At 52.2% G+C, this 19,608-nt stretch overlaps 2 protein-coding genes across 9 annotated transcripts; one reads left to right on the plus strand and one right to left on the minus strand.

Annotated features, from left to right (window-relative positions):
* Positions 1 to 780: 780 nt before the first annotated feature.
* On the minus strand, positions 781 to 13,508 carry Acy1 (aminoacylase 1). Of its 7 annotated transcripts, none has more exons than XM_047563045.1 (19): positions 13,379 to 13,505; positions 11,582 to 11,651; positions 11,140 to 11,203; positions 10,660 to 10,871; positions 10,413 to 10,528; positions 6,177 to 6,288; positions 5,157 to 5,221; positions 4,962 to 5,066; positions 4,579 to 4,673; positions 4,195 to 4,271; positions 4,013 to 4,102; positions 3,855 to 3,911; positions 3,299 to 3,372; positions 3,165 to 3,214; positions 2,914 to 3,058; positions 2,742 to 2,810; positions 2,051 to 2,130; positions 1,833 to 1,893; positions 781 to 1,749 (listed from the first exon to the last, which is right to left on the minus strand). In XM_047563045.1, the coding sequence occupies exons 4-19, from the start codon at positions 10,739 to 10,741 to the stop codon at positions 1,585 to 1,587; spliced, it is 1,443 nt and encodes a 480-aa protein (XP_047419001.1). In that variant the 5' UTR covers positions 10,742 to 10,871; positions 11,140 to 11,203; positions 11,582 to 11,651; positions 13,379 to 13,505; the 3' UTR covers positions 781 to 1,584. The 7 variants fall into 7 exon arrangements, with proteins under 7 accessions (XP_047419001.1, XP_047419002.1, XP_047419003.1 ...); XM_047563046.1 differs by lacking the exon at positions 13,379 to 13,505 and adding an exon at positions 13,277 to 13,292; XM_047563047.1 differs by lacking the exon at positions 11,140 to 11,203.
* A 1,010-nt stretch (positions 13,509 to 14,518) lies between these two features.
* Positions 14,519 to 18,086, plus strand: Abhd14b (abhydrolase domain containing 14B). 2 transcript variants are annotated; one of them, XM_047563057.1, is made up of 4 exons: positions 14,519 to 14,618; positions 15,472 to 15,706; positions 17,107 to 17,348; positions 17,652 to 18,086. In XM_047563057.1, the coding sequence occupies exons 2-4, from the start codon at positions 15,496 to 15,498 to the stop codon at positions 17,826 to 17,828; spliced, it is 630 nt and encodes a 209-aa protein (XP_047419013.1). In that variant the 5' UTR covers positions 14,519 to 14,618; positions 15,472 to 15,495; the 3' UTR covers positions 17,829 to 18,086. The 2 variants fall into 2 exon arrangements, with proteins under 2 accessions (XP_047419013.1, XP_047419014.1); XM_047563058.1 differs by having other exon boundaries at positions 14,536 to 14,618; positions 15,348 to 15,706.
* The last annotated feature ends 1,522 nt before the right edge of the window (positions 18,087 to 19,608 follow it).

Below are 19,608 nucleotides of genomic sequence, written 5' to 3' on the forward strand. Positions count from 1 at the left end.
CTAAGAAGGGCTGGAGGTAGCATTTGAACCCAGGTGGTCCATGTCAACCCCAAGAATAGGGTTTTTCTATACCAGGTGGTAACACTTAAACCCAGTTTGTTTATAATGCCCAACCAAGAATGTGTGCTAGCTCTGGATGGCCACCTGCCCCTTACCAGGGAATCAAATGCACATAGGGTCTTTAAAGGAAGTAAGAGCAGGTTTTGTGTGCTGAAGGTGGCTGATGAGTTGCAGAGCAAGACAATGTCCAAATGCCCCAGATAGGTGGTGTGGAGGTTCTTTTCTGTAGTGAAAACCGGCTCCAGCTTGGAGGTTAGGGAAGGCTAGGCCCCAACCTCCAGATCAGGGGCTCTAACTAGGCATCACTCTGAGTTGACTCCATCTCTAAGCTCTAGTTAGACCACCCTGTTGGCAATGGAGCTTCAGACTGCATCTCTAGTGTGACCTCTGTCCCAAAGGCTACCCTGAGGGTTCAGTGAACAAGGTCAAAATCCTTGGTCTTTGCAACTGAGCAGGAGTTATTTCTATTGACAGTCTGTAGTCTGAGAGCCAGGCTCTGGACTTCTTCCTCCACAGCTAGGTACTTAAAGTCATCCTTTGCCCCTGTCCCATGTTCATGGAGGTCAGGACAGGTAGATCAGGAAGAGGAGTAGGCTTAGCCCTTGGGGCTGTAGCTGAGCCTGGGGTCCTACCATGGCTGTTTAAGAAAAACCTAGTATACATGTATGGGAACAAGCCACCAAAGGTGTAAGGTGCTAAGAGACCAAATAGAGACAAATCCAGGATTGCACAAAATGCAGTTTATTAGGGCTAAGGAAAGAAGCATGTCTTGGGCAGCAACAGGAGGGTCCCTGTACCCTGAGGCAGGAGGAAGGGGTGGATATGCTAAACAAAGGTAGCCCCACAGCCAATTGGGATATGCCTGGGCTTTCTCAAAAAGAAGTGTGTGTGTGTGGGGGGGGCAACAAAAACTTAATATGTCAAATGACAGTTAAGCTAGCTGACTACCTTAATAGCTTGATTTATCCTGTAGAGTTTGGAGTGTGTAGCAGGGTTGTTTGGCAGGCAAGTGGTTATGACCAAGGTGGCTTTAGTTATGTCAAATTGGATTCTGACAAGGGATCCAGTGTTTTGAAATGGTCTTGCTAAGCCCGAGCCTAAACTTGAGATCCTTCTGACTCGGCTTCCTGAATTGCTGGCGTTACACTTGTCCCTTTTTGATGGGAACAGTATCCCTGACCTCAGGTCAGAAGTGTGGTGGTCACTGAGAACAGGAACTATGGCCCCTTGTTGCTAGGCAGATGTAGCTGAGAGGTACTGGACAGTGTGTTATGTCCTAAGGGCACAGAGCAGTGTGGGGTAGTAGGGAAGGGCCCAGAGCCAGGCTGTTTCCTCATCTGAGGAATTGGTTGGTAACAGCATGTCCCCAGAGTAATGAAAGACTCCCTTTTCCATGAACGTGTGCAGTGTTAGTAGTTCAGAGGCAGCCTTTGTCCATACAGACTACATTACTGGTCAGAGGAAGAGGAGGTCCTTGGTACTGGTTGGGATGACAGCTCTGGGGCAGACTGAAGGGTATAGGGCTCAGTTTTCATTGGGCAGGGCAGGCACACTGGCCAAAACAGATAGCAAGCGTGTGTATATGTCAATCCCACGGAGGAACACCGTCTCATGCAACCGCTCATCATGGTCATGCAGCAGCACAGGTGTATGGTTCATGGGTGAGAAGCCCAGAGCTGGGATCCCCACCTGCAAGAGCAGGAAGGAGCTGTTACGGGAAAGCCTGCATTCAGACCAGCCCATTGCCCAGCACTGTAGTGCAATCAGCTCACCGCACGGAGATAGCGGCTATCAGTGGCAGCAGGGAAGATCTCAGGTTCCAGAGTGAGGTTCCTGCAGATGGAAGAGCCTGATTAATGAAAGGGGATAGAGGAGAGGGCAAGGGAAGAATTAGAGGGGTAAAGGAAGGCAGGGAGAGAAGCAGGGAAGGGGAAACAGGAAGGAGAGGAGCAGGTTGCTGGGCTGTGTGAGGGCTGGTGGGTGTGCTCACATGTCCTTGCAGGCCCGGTTAAAAGCTGCCCACCAGGGGTTTGCATCATCAGTAGGTGTCACTCGGGGCTTCATCCACCTCTGGAAGAGAGGAAGGATGGCAGGATCAGGACAGGCCTGCGCATCTTGCCCTATTTCTCAAGAGTAGGTCATGCCTGGTACAGGGCACACCTCATTCCCATTTATGAGAGACATTGAGGTGGTCAGTGCAGCCACGGGCCGTCTTCAGGACCTCAAATGCCCTATGTCTAGGACCTTTCCACGTCTTCCATCTACTTACCTCTGTCCATCCTTCAGATCCCAGGCCAAGTACCCCTTCCTCAAGACGGCTCCCCCAGACCACTGGTCCAATACCAGATTAAATGTTCTGAGTTTCTCCCCTTTCCTGGATAACGTGTACACACTCATATCAAAGCAATACTAAGTAAATATTTGACTTAATGTCTGTCTCTCCCCTTCATGCTCTGAGGACTATGAGGGTAAGAAATAAGCCTAATTTTTCTCCCCACTATATTTCCCAGCACCCACAATGGCCTTTATATCTAATGCTCATTGAGTGATAAAATGTCTCTCAAAGCCCAGATATATGCAGATACACCTAGCACACACTCCCATACTGTCACACATTTGGTAAGCCCAGTCTTTCCCCAGTCCGAACACTATCCCATCATAGATAGGTCCCAAGTTGGCACCTGAACAAACTCGAAGGTGACACCCTCACCAGCCGCCTGGCACCAGCTCTGCAGCTGCTTCTCAAAAGCCTGAGAGAAGGGAAACAAGCCAACCCCTTAGGCAATTCTCTGAGCCTCCAGGGCGTGATAAAAGGTGCAGGTTCTCTCCCTCTAACCCAGGCAGAGGCAGCACCTGCAGGTCCACATCCGGTGCCAAACGGAAGTCAAAGCTGGCGCTCATAGTGGCAGGTACCACATTATAAGCCACACCACCCTCTAGCTTAGTCAGGTTCACGCAAGTTACGGCCCCCTCTTTCAGGTGAGGGTTTGACTGCAGCCTTTAGTTGGGGGTAAACAGATAAAAGAAAGTGGTTCAGCCTCCCTCTTCTCTTACACAGCCCCCCAGGGCCACTCCCACCCCACCCCATTCCCAGGCTGCCTTACCTCTGCCTCTCCTTCTCTCTAAATGCCAAGATGGAGCTCACAACCTTGTGCTAGGAGAGCATGAGGTGAGATGTGAGAGTGGCCCCAGGATAGAACCTCCCAAACACCCAGATTCACCAAGGACCATGCCGCACCAACTTCTCTGCTGCTGTGTCCTCAATGAAGCGTGACCCATGGCCTGGCTTCCCACTGCTGGTAAACCGCACCCCTGGGGAGATGTAGAGGGAAGAGAGGAAGAGAGTATTTTTGGCATGAGAAGGCTGGAGATGCAATCATCCCTGGGATGGGCCCAGGTGTCCCCCTTATTCCAAGCACCTCTGACAGGGCCCTGTCCTGCGTGGAATCATAACATAGAGCTGTTCCTGCCCATAGTCAGAACTTGCCCTCAGAAGCTCAGGAAAGAGGCTGGGGATTTAGCTCAGTTGGTAGAGTGCTTGCTTTGCATGCACAAGGCCCTGGATTCAATTCCTGGTACCGCCAAAAAAAAAAAAAAAAAAAAAACAACCAAACAAAAAAAACCCCCAAAAAACAGAAGCTCAGGAAAGAGGAGAATAGGCAGGAAGGGGTGAGAGGCAGAGGCCCTGGTTTCCAGGCCTATTCAGGACTCAACTCAATATGTGATCCTTTGTTGGCCATTGCTTTCTGGTCACCCATACATATAGCAAACCCTGCCCTCAGGCCCATACTCACACCAGAGGCTCCGCTCACTATAAAAGACAGTGAAGGCATCAGTGGGGTTGGCCAGGCCTGAAGGGGAAAAGGAGGTTCAGAGAATGGAGTGACCTAGCCCCCACCAGCAGTCTCCTTACTTCCATCCTGGTTGACTGGAAGCTTGCCAACCTACTCACCCTCATCCAGGGCGAATCCCACCCTCAGGGCCTGGAACTCAGGTCGCTGTACAAACAGCTCCATGCCTTTGTGACCCCCAATCTCCTCATCTATAAAAGCACAGGAACTTGTGATGAGGGGGCCACCCACTGACACACCCCTTCCTTCCCCAAAGTTGCCCTCCTCCACAAGTCACTCCTACCAGGCACAAAGGTCAAGTGGATGGTTCTAGGAAAACGGTGGCCCTCGACCTTCAGCCTTCTCACAGCTTCCAGGTACCTGAGGGGACATAAGCCAAGTGCTGCAGGAGCTACTAGGTGCTTAGAGTGGCCCAGCAAGCAGGGCCAGCAGTGCTAGCAAGTGCAGTCCTACCTTGCTATGACCTGGCAAGTGCTCCAGAAAGTCCCTGCCCATCTCTGAACCTCAGTCTTTCCATCCATGCAATGGTAATGGAAATAATTCTTGCCCAAGGTGGGGGTCAAGATCTTTCTTAGCACTGAAGTTCTTCAATCACTCTCCTAGGTCCTGGGTCAGTCTATTGGTCCAGTGGGAACACTGTGGGGGACTGGGAATAGAGAATACTCACTGAATGCTGACACTCTTCATGTCCTGGGTGCCCCTGGCATAGATGTAGCCCTCAGAATCCTTGAATGCCTCAAAGGGGTCATGACTCCAATGTTCCTGTGGGTAGGTATGGGAAGAAGAGGTGATAGGAAGGGTGGTGAGGGGTACAGAAGAGGACTGAAGAAGGTAGCTGATCACCACCTGGCACAGAATCAATGCTGGACAAAGACTGCTTGAGTGGAATAATGGCATACAGATGTCAAGAGTTAGTGCTGCATCAATCAGAACAAATTTTTTTAAATACTATTAAAAAAAAAAAGAGTTAGTGCTGGGACCAGCAGCTTGGACTTCTGAGGTCTACATTCTGTGAGTAAGCTAGGCCTGCACATGCCCCTCCACACATACCTTGAAGACAGGTACCACATCCATGTGGGAGTTGAGCAAGATGGAGGAGAGTGTAGGGTTAGTGCCTGGCCAAGTTAGCACAGTGACCACATAGCCAGGTGTCACCTACAGAGGGTCAAAAGGGAAGCTGGTCAGTGCAGAATGAGGAGGTGCCCCAGGCCCATTGCCCCTCCCCACCCAGGGCCCCAGGCTCACCTCCACTTTCTGACAGCTCAGGCCCATCTGATGGGCTCTCTCCTCAAAGAAGGCCACAGCAGGCCCTGGGGACATAGAGAATCTTGGGGCTCTTTCTGCCTACCCATAGCTTCCACCAGCCCAGGCATCCAGGAACAGACCCAGAAATGGGCTGCTGCCTCCCCATCACAATTTCACATCCCTCAGATGCCTTCAGATGCATTTCTGTCCCCAAGGAGAAAGGTTTTGGTCAGTGTGTGACTTTGTGGAAGACAAGGGTAAAGTTCAGGACTGGAAGCAGGTGTTATTCTTTGTGTGCGTGTGTGTGATGCTGGGGATTGAACTCAGGGCCATTGTTCATGCTAGGCAAACATTCTACCACTGAGTCACATCTCTAGCCCTTTTAAAATTCTATTGAGACAGGTTGGGGCTGGGGAGATAGCTCAGTCGGTAGAGTGCTTGCCTTGCAAGCACAAGACCCTGGGTTCGATCCCCAGCACTGCAAAAAAAAAAAAAAAAAAAAAAAAAAAAAAAAAGACAGGTTGGCCTGGAACTTGCAGTCCTCCTGCCTCAGCTTCCCGAGGAGCTAGGATTATAGGTGTGCACCACCATGTCCAGCTTCGGGTGTTATCCTTCTTAAAAGTTGGGGAAATTATGGCCCAGATACATGAGAAGATTCACCCAACATCTCTCAGCTGACAAATCATGGGGCAGAAATTTGGATCCTTGTACACAGTTCCCAACTACCAATCTTGATTCCTAAGAGCCTTTGTCCAGCCCCAGTAGGCTCTGTGAAGGGCCTCTCCTTATGGGCCTCTCCCCATACCACTCCTGCTCTGGGAAGTGAGGTGAGCCTGTTCCTTAAGGAGCTGCCAGGAGTAACATTTGGAGCAGCACGGCCTCTGGGGAAAGTGCTGTCAACAGTAGAAGTGACTGCCTCATCTACTGACATTGCCATTTGGGGCAGTACAGTAGGACTCTGCAGGGTGACAGGAGTTGGAGGTGGTTAGAGCACAGGCCCTGGGACCACCGTGTTCTCACCATAGTCAGGATTGGGGTGGACAGTGAGGATGCGCAGATACTGGCGGAACAGCGTCACAGACGGGTGCTCGGATTCAGGATCCTTGCTGGTCATGGCTCTGAGCGTGGTGAGCTGAGGGCAAAGTTGAACAGTGAACTATCCCTCCCAGCAGCTGGGGTCCAGTGGACTCCACATACCTGCACACAGGCCTTCCCTACTGAGGTTCCCCGGAAGTTCCACAAGGAAAGGACATCTTATTGTGGAGCCCCTATTCTGTTCAGACGCTGTGCTGCCCGTTTTCAACGCATATTCTTATTTAATCCCCCAAAGACCTCCAGGAAGTCTGTCTCTGAATGCTCATTTTATAAAGGAGAAAGCTGAGGCTTAGAGAGGTTCCGAGACAACTGGAGTTGCTGAGCCAGGTCTGAATCAGGACACTGGCTCCCCACGCCCTCCACAGTAGCTTGGCTTTCGTGCCAGGGAATCCCAGACACTTCTAGCTCTAGCCAAGACCCCCCATCTTACTTTTTCCTGGTCTTGGGCCCGCGCTCGCCTCTCAGCGCCCGCCGCGAAAAGTGGCGGAGACTCCGGGTCCAGAGAGGTCGCGAGATCAAAAGTGCCCCGATCCGCCCACCACGTGGCCCAGAGCCTGGTAGCGGGGCGAAAACCGTGGATTGCGGGGAACAACCTTCCCAATCCCTGCGGCAGTATAGGAACCTAGCGCCCTCCACCGTGTTACAGGAGCTTAGATCGGGATCCCGCCCCCTGGGCAGCTCAGGCGGCCGCCAGCTCCGCCCCGCAGGCAGCAAACTCGGGGCTGGCTCCACCCCCAGAAGGTCCCGCCCCCAGAGGACACCTCCTTCTTCAGCCTCCGGTTAGGACCCAAGGAGAAGAGGGCGGTCCCTGCTGCTAAAAGTGGCAGCAACAAGGTTGGGTAGGAGCTAGCTCTCAAGGAGCCGGGCTGCAAAGGCCTGGCCTTGTTTCCCCGCCCCCTCCTGCAAGACGCCTGCCGCTCTCCTTTTCGTGCCTTGACGGTTCATGGAGGTCCTCCCAGACCTCAGCTCTGTGTGTAGTGAATTATTATTATTTTTTTTTTGTGTGTAGTGAATTATTAATCAACATCTACCTGCCCCACACTGTGAGCGCCAAGAACCTGACCCTGTTCAGGCACAGAGCACCTGCCCAGACAATGTGCCAGGAATGAAGGATACATGGCATGGTTGGGAATATGTGTGACTGTGTGAGTGCGCCATGGTGTGGGCAAACCTGTGTATCAGTGGGCATGACCATATATGTGACAATATGAATGTGAGTTGGTGAGTGTGATGGGATGTCACTGAAAAAGATGCAATCGTGACACTATATGACAATGAGAGGTGGGGAAACAGCACACTCTTGGTGCCCTGTGCCAAACTGACTCTTCTTCACCCACCAGAGACAGAGAAACAGACATAGATGTTCCCTTGGCCACCTGAAGGATGTACACAACTGTAGCTGTCCACTTGTGTACCAGGCTGCTCTTTGCACTCTCAGCCAGTTCTGTCCTCTACTCCAGTGGCTGAGTCAGCTTGGCAGCCGCAGGAGTGGAAAACTTCAACCCCTGGACCAAGAAGCCTGGGAGGGTAAGGGAAGGGTCTGTCCCATCCCTCTTGGGGTTGAAGTCTCTGGTTGTTCACCCACACATAACAAAGGAGCCAACAATCTTGTGATTCAGTAACAATGCTGTTTTAATTCTTAAACCTTGTTCCCCATCCCTCCATCTACAACTTCTATATTCCAGACGCAGCTCAGCTACACAGACCCTGGATTTCCCACTGATCCCAGTGGTCGTACAGCAGCATTAACTCATACCCCTACTTCCCCCAGCTCCACGTGACCAAATGCTCTATTTACCAGACACATTCGATCCTACAAATGTCCTCCCTGCTAGATGTTACCATCATGTCTAACAGATGACTGAACTAAGGCATAGAGAAGTAAGGGCATACAGTGAGGAAGTGGACACCTCACTTTTAGATCCACAGTGTGCTGGAGTACCTCCTTCAGCCCTCACCTTCACCCACGATAGTCCCAGACTTGCCTCCCCTCCCACCTCTCAGAAAGTACACCAGGAAAAAAAGCCTGTTACTCTCCAGGCAAAACAAATACATTTTTCTTTATTGTGCCTGTGAAGTAAAATGAGATGTCCTGGCTGGGTCTGCCCCTTGGACCTCTGCCCTCCAACCCTAGGGACTGCGTCCCTGGTGGAGAGAGAGTGGTGGTCCAGACCCTCCTAGCACAGGACAGGCCTAGGGCCTGGGAAGTGGGTTAGTTCAAGACAAATGGTCAAGGAAGTCAAGGAGGACGAGATGGAAGTCTTGTGGCTTGTGGAGGTAGCAGGCATGGCCCGCGTTGTGTATCTTCACCACAGAGTGGTTGGGCAGGTGGCGGAGCTGCTGCAGTGACTCTTGGGCCAGTTTGTGGTCCAGCTCCCCATACAGGATGAGGGTTGGGGTCTGCAGGGCAAGGCAAGAAGCTGTGATTCTGGGGCCTGGTGAGAATCTGACCCCCAAGCTATTACCTCCCAAATCCCCACCTCTTCCATCCAAAATCAGGGTTGGAGGAATGTCCCACCAAGCAACAAAAGATTGGAACAGGGTGCCACCAGGACCTTTGAAGATCCTTTTTCTAGTACCTTCACAGCCCAGAATTGCTCCTGGTTGTAGTTCTGGGTGGAGGTGGGTGCGATGGGCACGAATCCACGTAGCTGGTGGTGGCCTTGCATCAGGAAGGGCAAGGCGTAGTGGCCACTCAGTGAGGGGCTCACTAACACAGCATTCTGCACCTTCAGGTCCCGCAGAACTCGCTCCAGCAGCTCTGCCCTCCCTGCCTCTGTGCTTACTTCCTTTGAAGGTGCTGAGTTCCCAAAACCTGGGAATGGCAGGAAGTGCTATTTGAGGGAGCTCCAGACTTCTTGCCCATCACAGTATGGAAAAGATGGGAACCAGTGGTACATGGCACATGCTACCCCAAACTTCCTAGAAGTGATTTTTTTTTTTTTTTGTAAAGTAGTAGACCTGCTAGAAAAACATCTTTCAGCCAGTGGCACATGCTTGCAATTCCAGCCACTTGGGAAGCTCAAGGCCAGCTTCAACAACTTCGTTAGACCTTATCTTAAAAAAAAAAAAACTAAAAATAGCTGGTGATCTAGCTCAGTGGTAGAGCACCCCTGGGTTCAATCCTTAGTACCCAAAACAAAAAACACCTAGCAATACCCAATTTGGGGGGAAGATGTAGAAAAACAGGCACTTTCATACATGACTAAAGGGAGAATAAATTTGTACAGCTTTTTGGAGGGTGAAGTAGTATTTTTTTCAGAACTTTAAATTGTGTGTCCTTTGATCCATCAATTGTTCTCAATAACTACCCTAAAAACATTATTGCCTTCGTGCTCAAAGAAGCATGTCCAAAAATGTTTTTGAGGATTTCAGCTAACACTGAAAACTCTAAATCAATCTACATAGCCACCAGTAGAGGAATAGCAGGTCAAAGTTTGTCCATCCCTCCTATAGCCTACATTGCAGAGTTGACAGAGAGGGAGGTTTGCAGGGACCAGCATAATCCATGAGTCATAGAATAGGGGGAGAAAACAAAATCGCAGATGGATTTGTGGAGCCGGCAACATCACACCCCACTATCCCCACACTATCCTGCATATCATCTGTATTTCTATGTATGGAAATGCTGAGGAGAGGGTCTGGCAACCCCCAGCTGCTTAGAGAGGGAGAGAAATGTGGTACAATCTCTGAAGTATTCACTGTTTTGTGATTTTTTTTTTTAAAGACAAGAATGATAGTATCAGTTAAGGGTGTAGCTCAGTGGTAGAGCATGTGCTTAGCATGCATGCACAAGGCCTGGGATTGAATCTCCAGCACCAAGGAAAGAGGAAGGGTAGTGGGGGGGTTGCTGATATAGAATGATAGCACAAATCATTTGTGTAGTTAAACACAAAGTTACAGAGTTTGTGTCATATTTCTATTGGCTCTAACAAGCACACTGTAGTTTTCAAGGAAGAAAATACAAATACACATTTGTATACACGTAGACATTTTCATGGTGCCATCTTGTGTTGTGACTGCTTGTCCAGACACGGGTTCAGAGGGCCCCCATGCCTTACCATAATGCTTCCCTACCCCTCCAATTTCCCCTTCTGGGAATCTGCCCTCCTTGTAATTGCTATTTCTTGCCTCCCTAGATCCAGGGGTGGGAGTGCTCACCTGGAAGGTCAAAGGCCACAGCCCGGTAGCCCCTCTGCGACAGTAGCTGCAGTGTGCCCAGCTGTTCCCACGTGTGGGAGTTAAAGGCCTTTCCATGAAGCAGCACCACCTCCACCCTGCAGGCATACAAGGAAATACATCCTGAAATCTGAGGCAGCCCACTGTTCTTTCTTCCTAGGCTTTCCTACTGCCTTCTTAGGTCCTGAGTACCCTGAGTCAGGCCAGGGTCCCTCAGGTCAGCACCCACCTGTGTGTCCGGTGGAGTGGAAGCACCTCACGGTAAAAAACGGGAGAGTTTCCTGGGGTAAGACCAACCAGGATTGTGACATTGGGTTCTCTCAAGAGCCAGGAAGTTTGCTCAGGGGGGCCAGGTAGTCCCACATACAGTAGCAGCATGAACAATAGACCTAGGCCCAGCAGAGCAGCCCAATACTGGCTCACGCAGGTCTGTACCGCAGTCTGGAGGAGGAGGGAGAAGGAAAAGAGGCAAGGCTGAGCCCCTACAAAGGGTCCCATCCCCAAACCCCAACCTGAAGCCCCCCACAGAGGAAGACCTGTAACCCTGGCCCTTCCCTTGCTCTGGATAAAGGACTGGGGGTTCAATACTCAGCTACTCCTTATGCCAGGACAAAGGCTCGAAACCCCCACAGTGTGAGGAGGTGCATCTGAGTTGTCCCTCTAGCACACAGCATGCTCAGTGACCATCATCCCTGACAGTTAAACCTACTTCAAGCACTTATAACAGCAGGCTCTTGCTCAGTTTCCCACAACAAGGAGGTCCACAAAGAACACTAAAGAACAGACATAATTATAGGTCGCTTACAAATGAGGAAATTCAGGTTCCAAGAGGTGAATTCTATTATTCAAGTAGCAAGAAGGGGGAACTAGGATTTGAACCCAGGGCTGGACTCCTAACCTTCAGGTCACACTTGGTTTGGAAGAAGGAAAGCATGGAAATGGGAGACAATGGATGAACTGCAGCCTTACAGCTGGACAGAGTGGTGAGGGCTTTTCAAGGAGAAAGACTATTTGAAGAGACCATCCACTGAGGGCAGGTTTGGAAATAGTTCATTTTATCACTCTGTATATAATACTGCTAAAATCAGAATGTGTTTTACAGTTGATGGGAATATTTAATGGTTGACCACAGCTGTGGTTGGGAAGCTCACAGAGAATGTTGGTGATGGAGGAAATGCTGAGGCCTGAGTCGGTGTGGGGCCAGGGAGGAGCGTGGTTCACCTAGAAATGGAAAAGGCAGCTGGAGGTTGGAGAGATGAATGTCACCACCCCCATATACAGACACACATACAGCTTCACACCAAAGGATTTGCTTCATGGACTCCTCCAGTATAGGGCTTTTGCCAGCCTACCGGCAGAATCCAAACAGGTCAGGTAGCCCTGACTTTAAGACTGATCTCTGCCAATTCCTGACCCTGAGTCCTTAGTATGTCAGTAAAATGGTATAATTCTGGTTGCTCTCCCAATTCTCCTGTGAGATTTAAATAATACAGGGAATTTAAGGGAAGGTGGGCTTTGTCCCTATCATCATTTCTTGGGCCTAGGATGAACACAGCCTGCCTCCTCCTGGGATTCTGGTAAACAATCTTTATTGAGCACCAGCTAGGTGCCAGTCAGAGTTAGCCCGAGACCAGTCCCGGGTCACACATCCCTCTGGGGGACATTTTAGGGGAATGTCCCCCAACCCTGCACCTCCTGCCACCCCCACCCTGGGGTTCCAGAGTCAGGCAGTAGGTGGATAGTGGCAGCTCCTTTAGTGTTGATGGAAAACTAGAAGCCAGGCGGAGAAACAGAGCGCTCTTCTTTTCTTCCTAGTCACGAACAGCCTAGGGCGCATACCCACAATGAAGCACCTGCAACGCATAGTTAATCTGGATTCCTACTATACTGAGCTTTGCGGTCTGCTGAGAGGTTGGGGCACCTCTCGCAGGAGGAGGGGCGGGGCTTTGGTCCTTGCTTTGGCAATCTAGGGTGCAGCAGTTATGAACTTTGCAGAATTCCTGCAACCTGTTGCTCTATAGATGGGGTTGGGATGGGGCGGGGTGGTGAGTAAAGTGCCCACTTTAGGCCATCTAAATATGCGTCGACAATGACATGTGTCCCCACATGCACATAGACAGTCTTGACCCTATACGCTTTTCTTTTGCATGAGCTATTCCTTGTACGCACATGCAGCCTCTCTGTGCACCCATTGGACCTTGCACAGTCAATCCCTCGCAAAAACACTCTCGAAATCACGTGCACCGCCAGGCAACAGGAAGACTGACAGTGAACTCACATACTCTTTCAGAACGACATGTGTAGTGCGCCCTGGTTCATGCCTGTAATCCCAGTCACTTGGGAGGCTGAGGTACAAGGATTACAAATTTGAGGCCGGCCTGGGCAATTTAGCAATACCTTATCTTAAAGTAAAAAAAAAAATTCGGATGTGGCTCAATGGTAGAGGCTTGCACGGCATGTGCAAGGTCTTGTGTTCAAACCCCAGTATGACTGGGAAAAAAAAAAAACACACACACAAAAAACAAAACTCTAAAACAACTCACATGCAGCCCTCAGAAATACCCAAGCACACTGTTGCACACAATCCTAAAACTACACTCACATAAGGAACACACAAGCACAGGCGGACAGAAATGCACCCCCATGGAGACACAAGTAGATAATCCACATAGAGAAATACCCAAAAGTAGACATGCATAGAGCAACCAATACACCGCCCCCATATCAGTGCTAAGAAACAGACTGACAGATATACAAGCGCACACATCGCACACCCACAGCCCCAAGAATACAGGCTACAGGCAGACACTTGCGTGCTCACACACACAACACACGAACACACGTACACTCCCTGCCCCAGAGCGGGCCCCCTCAGGAGGACTCTGACCCAGGAGGCCGGTGAAAGATGGCCCGCCCCGGGGCCAGCCTTCCTCCCAGGGGACACTCACCGGGCCGACCCTGACGACCCGGCTGGCTACGGAGGGGCGGGCCCCACTCCCGCCCAGGCGGGACCAGGAGCCAAACAACGCCGCTGACATGGCGCTGCCTCCGTCACCCGGTCCGCGGCTCAGTGACTAGGCAGTGACGAGTGAGTCCACCGAAGCGCGCCTGCGCAGTCTGCAGCTGGCAGGCCGAGCTCCTAGTTAGCAAATAGTTCCAGAGGAAGGGACTGAGGATGGCGCCCCTAAGCACAAAGACCCAACCAGACCCGCCCGGCCCTCAATTTCCGAATAGTTTTGGCCCTAAGAGCTGGCGGAGAGCCCCCGGATTCTTCTTACCAGAACATCTTCACTTTAGTTCAGTTCTCTGTCGGTACAATGAGATCGAGGAAAGGACCCACTGTACAGGGCTGTCGTAGGATTTAACCGTCAAGTCTCAGCCTGGCATAGAGGCCTCCTTGTGTAAATGCCAGATAGTATTTGTTACTATGCAGCGCGCCCGCCCGCGCGCGCGCGCGCGCGCACACACACACACACACACACACACACACACACATCCAGGAGTGAGGTTTGAGTTTCTGTGTGCTCATGCAATCTTTCCTGGTTGGCGATGTGTGACCAACATTTGGTCCGTCCCAGGTTCAGGGCTCCGCGTGGTACCCAGACTCCGCACAAGGAAGCTGTGCAGAATGCACAGAACTCGTTTCTTATTTCTACCCTGCAGAAGTGGGCAACATTCTACCCATTCTACAAGCGAGGAAACAGGCTTGAAGGAGTTGGGAAAACGATCAAGATCACCGGGCTAAACTTTGGCGGAGCCTTGCACTCAAACCTGAGATCATTAACTCCATGCAAGGTGCATTACTCGGCCTGGGCAGTCCTGACTGGAGATGAGGGCGATGGTGGGCAGGAAGGGAGCAGAGCAGGGATGCGATTCCGAAAGAGCCCACATCCTCAAGGTGTACCAAGTCAACAGTGGGAATGTCACTGAGGGCTTCGGAAGCGCTCCCAACCTCACGCCTGGGGCACGTGGGACCGGAGAAACTGAGATCTCAGTGAGAACAAGTTTAGCGGCGAGGACGGACTAAAAGGCCGCTTGTGGCCACAAGAGGGCGCCCAGGAGCATGGGCCGGGCCTAGGCCCAGCCCCAGCACCCGCCCCCGCCCCCGCCCCGAAGCCAACCTCTTCTTCCCTGCCTACCTCCCCACTTGATTGCCTCCGGTGCGCGCGAGATCACGCAGCTCCCCAGGTACCCACCTTACTCTCCCGACGTTCTCTTCCTCTCTCCAGTCAGAACTCACCCCCACCTACCCCAAGTCTTCCCATCTCGTGGCTTCATAGGTCCCCGCCTCCTGGGTCGCGCTGCCTCCCCACGGGTCCTTCAGACCTAGAGAGACAGACTATGGTCCCCAGAGTGAATCCAGTGAACCGTGCGGGGCGGATTTGATCGCGCCCCTGACCAATGCGTTGGGCCCCAGCCAGGCAGCACGTTGAGCACCGCGCGCTCCTTGCAGGCTGGAACTCCAAAGCCCTTGCCCATAGGGTACTTGGGTTTCAGCCTCTAGAAAATGGGCATTTTACCGTAAAGTTGGACTTCCTCGAATGGCCTGCAGTGCCAACTCACGATCTGTACCAGAGCGTTGGAGAAGATGGGGTTAATAAGCAAATTACTTTTCGTGGATTGAATTTACTCTGATGCGAGTATTTTACATGCGTGGCCTCATTTAATCCTAACCACCTATGAGCTAGTTCTATTGCATTGTCCCCATTTGTAGAAAAGGATAATAACGATGAGAACAATAACCCGTAATGAGAGCCCCACTATTATTTATTTTCTCAAGCTCTTAATAAAATTCATAATGCTTTGAGGTAAGCTTTATTGTCCCCATGTTGCAGATGAGGAAGTTGAGGTCGAAGGGCACATAAGTGAGTAAGTGGCAGAGTCAAATATAACACCTTTGTCTTCCTGACCCTGAAGCTTGTTTCTAGAGCCCTGGAGGCCTCCTTGCTACTCCCTCCAGGACCCCTCTCTGTGGCAGCCTCCCTGCTGTACCTGGGCAGGATGTTCTGTGGCTCCTCATCAGCCTGGCTTTCAACCACAGGCACTTCAGCAAACAGCAGCAGGAATGGCAAGTGTGGAGCAGCGAGAGGGCACCATCCAGGTGGAGGGCCAGAGCCTCTTTTTCCGGGAGGCACGGCCTGGAAGTGGACAGGCCGCTGGCTTCTCTGTGCTGCTCTTGCATGGTATCCGCTTCTCCTCCGAAACCTGGCAGAATTTGGGTACACTGCACAGACTGGCGCAGGCTGGCTACCGAGCTGTGGCCATTGATCTGCCAGGTACTTCTGGGGCAGGCTTCTGGGTAGGGGTTGGGTAGGTCCTATCTGGGACCCAAGGCCTGGGACTGGAGGACTGGGAGGACTAAGAGTTGGGTGTACACTGTAAGTGCCATTGAGCTTCTCCACTGTTGATCTAGATGGGGCTTGGACACTTCTCAGCTCCTCACTGTTACCCTGGGTGGTGCCTCAGTGTCTCTGAGCCTTATTTCTTCAACTGTAATGGGAGATACCAAACTCAAGTATGGGGTTGCCCTTAGTGAGAATGGAATAAGATTATCCATGTGAATATATGGCTAGTGTCTGACATACAGTAATAGGTACTAGGCTCATTGGAAGTTAAAGCATTTTGACAACCATATTCACAGGTTGTTGGAAGACTTGAGTAGTAAGACTTGAGTCTCCTGGAAACGTGCAGGGCCTGATGGGTGGTCAGGCTCCTAGTTGTCATCCCCCATGTAGAGCTCTAAGTTGGGCTCTGGAAGAGGTAGGGACAGCCTCCAGAGAGCTTGTTTTAACCTAGACTACCAGGCCCCAGCTCTTGGTGTCAGGTGTGGGAAGGGAGGCATGGCTGATATAATCCCCTCAGAGGCTAGGGCTGGTATGGTTTCAGGGCTCAAGGGTGGGCCTCCAGCCCTGCAGGATTTGTTCCAACAGTGGGTTGGGCTGAGCTTCAGGGCGAAGGTCTGGAGCTAAGTTACCGATAGTGGGGACTGACTGGATGTGGTGGGGCAGACATGTAATTCCAACAACTCCAAAGGCTGAGGCAGGAGGAGCGCAAGTTCTAGGTCAGCTTCAGCAACTTAGGGATGCCCTGTCTCAAAAGAAAAAAATGAATGGGATGTAACTCAGTGGTAGAGTGCCCTTGGGTTCAATCCCCAGTATGGTGGTGACGAGGTGGGGACTAACTGATTGGAAAGTGAAGGTCTGATTGCAAAAGTGGCCCCTCAGCCCCTTTTCTCCAGGACCCTACTCTGTGCCAATTCAGGGCCAGGTGCCCTTTAATCAGTTAACAATCTTCAATGGCAGGTACTTTTGTTATCCCCTCTTATCAGGGGAAACTGATGAGCTGAGAGAGGGCTGATGGGACTTGCTGAAGGTCACAGGGACAGTAAATGAAGAATTGGAACTTGGATTCAGCACTGTTAGACTTCAGAGCCTGATTTTTTCCTGGATACTGTTGGGGGGTGGGGAAGGTGGACATAAACATGGAGGGAAATGCTTATGTTTACCACAGTTATGATAGATTAGGCTGCTGTAGTTGTAAACCTGGGCTACTGGGTATGAGTAGGAACCTGGGCACAGAGAGATTGAGGTCTCTGGGAGGGCTTCCTGGAGGAAGGGACCCTTGTTTTCCCATTCACTGTCCCTGTCTTGTCTCTCCCATACCTGAATCCCTGCAGGTCTGGGCCGCTCCAGGGAAGCAGCAGCCCCTGCCCCTATTGGGGAGCTGGTCCCCAGCAGCTTCCTGATGGCCATTGTGGATGCCTTGGAGCTGGGCCCCCCAGTTGTGATCAGTCCATCATTAAGTGGCATGTACTCCCTGCCATTCCTCATGGCCCCCGGCTCCCAGCTCCGGGGCTATGTGCCAGTGGCCCCCATCTGCACAGACAAAATCAATGCTGCTGACTATGCCAATGTGAAGGTACCCTTGTGTGGGAAAATAAGACACCCCTGCCAAGAGCCAGAGTCTTCCTCAACTGGGGGTTGGGTAACCAAGGGGTGGCTTCTGGGAGAAACTGACCACCAACTTCCATCCTTTTGGTACTTAGAAGATTTCTGTACTAAACTCCGTGCTAAATTGTGTGCCAGGAGAGACACAAATCCATGCCCCCCAACCTACTGAGCCAGCTTGTCTCTTCTCAGGGTGTCAACACCCATGGCTAGAACTGACCTTCTGGAAGCTGGTATGGTAGGCCCTGTTGACTCTGCTCCCTTTTCCTTTCAGACTCCTGTCCTAATTGTATATGGAGACCAGGATCCCATGGGTCCCACCAGCTTTGAGCACCTGAAGCAGCTTCCCAATCACCGAGTGCTGGTCATAGAGGGGGCTGGGCACCCCTGTTACCTGGATAAGCCTGAGGAGTGGCATGCAGGGCTGCTCGACTTCCTGCAGGGGCTATGAGGCTTAGCCCTGCTGATGGGGTGGACTGCCTGCCTGCCTGCCTTGAGAACCTCTCTTCTCTCCTACATGGGTTCTGGCTTATGCACATGCAACAGGTGTGTCTATGTCTGAATTCTTGTCTTTTGGGGGTTTGTCTGCCTTTTCTACTTTCTCTTGCAATGACAGATTGAGGAGGTAAAATCAAGAGAAAAAAAAAAAAAACAAAACAAAAACTAAGGAATCGAGGAACATAATCTGGTGGAGGGTAATTCATGAGCTTCTCCTACAGGCTTTTCTGCTTGGCCTTCACTCCTTCCTCTGCTCTGATCTGCTCTGCCCTGCCCTCACCTCCACCTCCACCTTCTTCTTTATGCCCTCTAGGTCCTCTTAGGCCCACATGCACTTACACATTTGAGGCCGTCTATGTTCCCAAATAGGACGTTTCACCTGGGAGCAAACCACACAGGTACATGTAACTGAATTGGCATGCACATTCTCATGTGGCGAGTGCATTGCATGCACGTAACAAAAATGCTTGCACAGAAACATGTACACTTCCACCCATGCAGACCTCACTGGGGAAGTGGGGACCTCACACGCCAGCCTTTGCTGGAGACCCTCTTGCTAGGCTTAGGGTGTGGCCAGCCTAGGCTCCACCCACAGGTTGCAACTTGTCCCAGCCCATAATTGCTCCCCAAAAGGGGAGGATCATCCCTCTGCCGATCAGATCTCCTTGTTTTTTTCCCTTCCTTCTTGGGGCTCCACACTTTCCCAGGTTATTAGGCCTGGGTCTTCTCAGCTACGCTTGTTCCTGCTTGGATTGGGGGTGGGGGGGTGGGAAGATGGATTGTGAAGGTCGGTGATATAAAGTGATGCAATTAGACCCCACAGGCTCTTGCTTTCTACGGAGCACCGCCCATACCTCCGCCCCTTGGGACTGCCACTGTGGGCCCCTCCCCCACTCTGGCGGGACCAGATGGTCCCCCTGCCCTTTGTCCACCAGACCAGATGGAAGGAAAGAGAGATTGGATTCCCCTCCCCACCCACACACACCCAGGTGCCAAGAGACTCAGCTGTGGGGGGAGGTGGAGGTCAGTGGGACCAGGCTGAGCCGATTACAGAGGAGAGGGGGAGGAATATTTGCTCCCCAGGGAGTGGGGGAGGGGCAAGAGACTTGGGAACGGCTCCGCTCCTCCCCCCACTTTTCCCTTCCCTAGTAAAGAACCGAAACGGTGCCCCATCCCTTTCGACCCTGGCCCCCAAATGATTTCTGGGGGTAGATTTGGGGGAGTTACGGGGCGGGTGCATAAGGGCCACACAGCTCTCAGGCCCCTCCTCCAGCTGGTCGGGTAACCTGTCCTGCGCGGACAAGGGCCGGGACGTGCGGTGCGGAAGCTGTGGGTGGCTGAGGGGAGCGGGTCTTGGTGGGCGAGAGCCCGGAGCGGAGAATGGAGCAGAAGCGAGGAGAGCCAGGGAGGGCAGAGGGTCCAAGTTTGAGCTCCGAGGGACCAGAACTGGGACCCCGGCAGCTCAGGGACTGGTGCCGGGGCCGGGATAGGGGATCCAGGGGGCTTCGCGGAGGCGCAGGGCCGGAAGGACTGGCCGGGTGGGAGCTGAGGGGCTCCGGGGCCTGGCGCAGTGCGGGCGGCACGGGGAGGACGGTGGCTAGGCACCGCGCTTCAAGCCCCCTGCTCCGCCACTCCCGAGGGCTCTGAGAACTGCAGGGGAAGGGTCGCCCGAGCCCTCCCGGAAGCGGCGGCCGCTCGGGGCGCACCGCGGCGCGCGGGGCGGGGCGGGCGGC

Source organism: Sciurus carolinensis, chromosome 9 (assembly GCF_902686445.1).
Source record: "Sciurus carolinensis chromosome 9, mSciCar1.2, whole genome shotgun sequence".
Classification (NCBI taxonomy): Eukaryota; Metazoa; Chordata; class Mammalia; order Rodentia; family Sciuridae; genus Sciurus; species Sciurus carolinensis.

Coding starts and splice junctions, on each gene's coding strand:
- Acy1 (XM_047563047.1), bottom strand. CDS start 10,741: ATGTCACAATCCTGGTTGGTCTTACCCCAGGAAACTCTCCCGTTTTTT. Junction 3,373..3,854: donor TAGTGAGCGGAGCCTCTGGT/GTGAGTATGGGC, acceptor ACATCTCCCCAG/GGGTGCGGTTTACCAGCAGT. Junction 1,750..1,832: donor ATAGCCGCTATCTCCGTGCG/GTGAGCTGATTG, acceptor CTGCTCTTGCAG/GTGGGGATCCCAGCTCTGGG.
- Abhd14b (XM_047563057.1), top strand. CDS start 15,496: ATGGCAAGTGTGGAGCAGCGAGAGGGCACCATCCAGGTGGAGGGCCAG. Junction 15,707..17,106: donor TGTGGCCATTGATCTGCCAG/GTACTTCTGGGG, acceptor GAATCCCTGCAG/GTCTGGGCCGCTCCAGGGAA. Junction 17,349..17,651: donor CTGACTATGCCAATGTGAAG/GTACCCTTGTGT, acceptor TTTTCCTTTCAG/ACTCCTGTCCTAATTGTATA.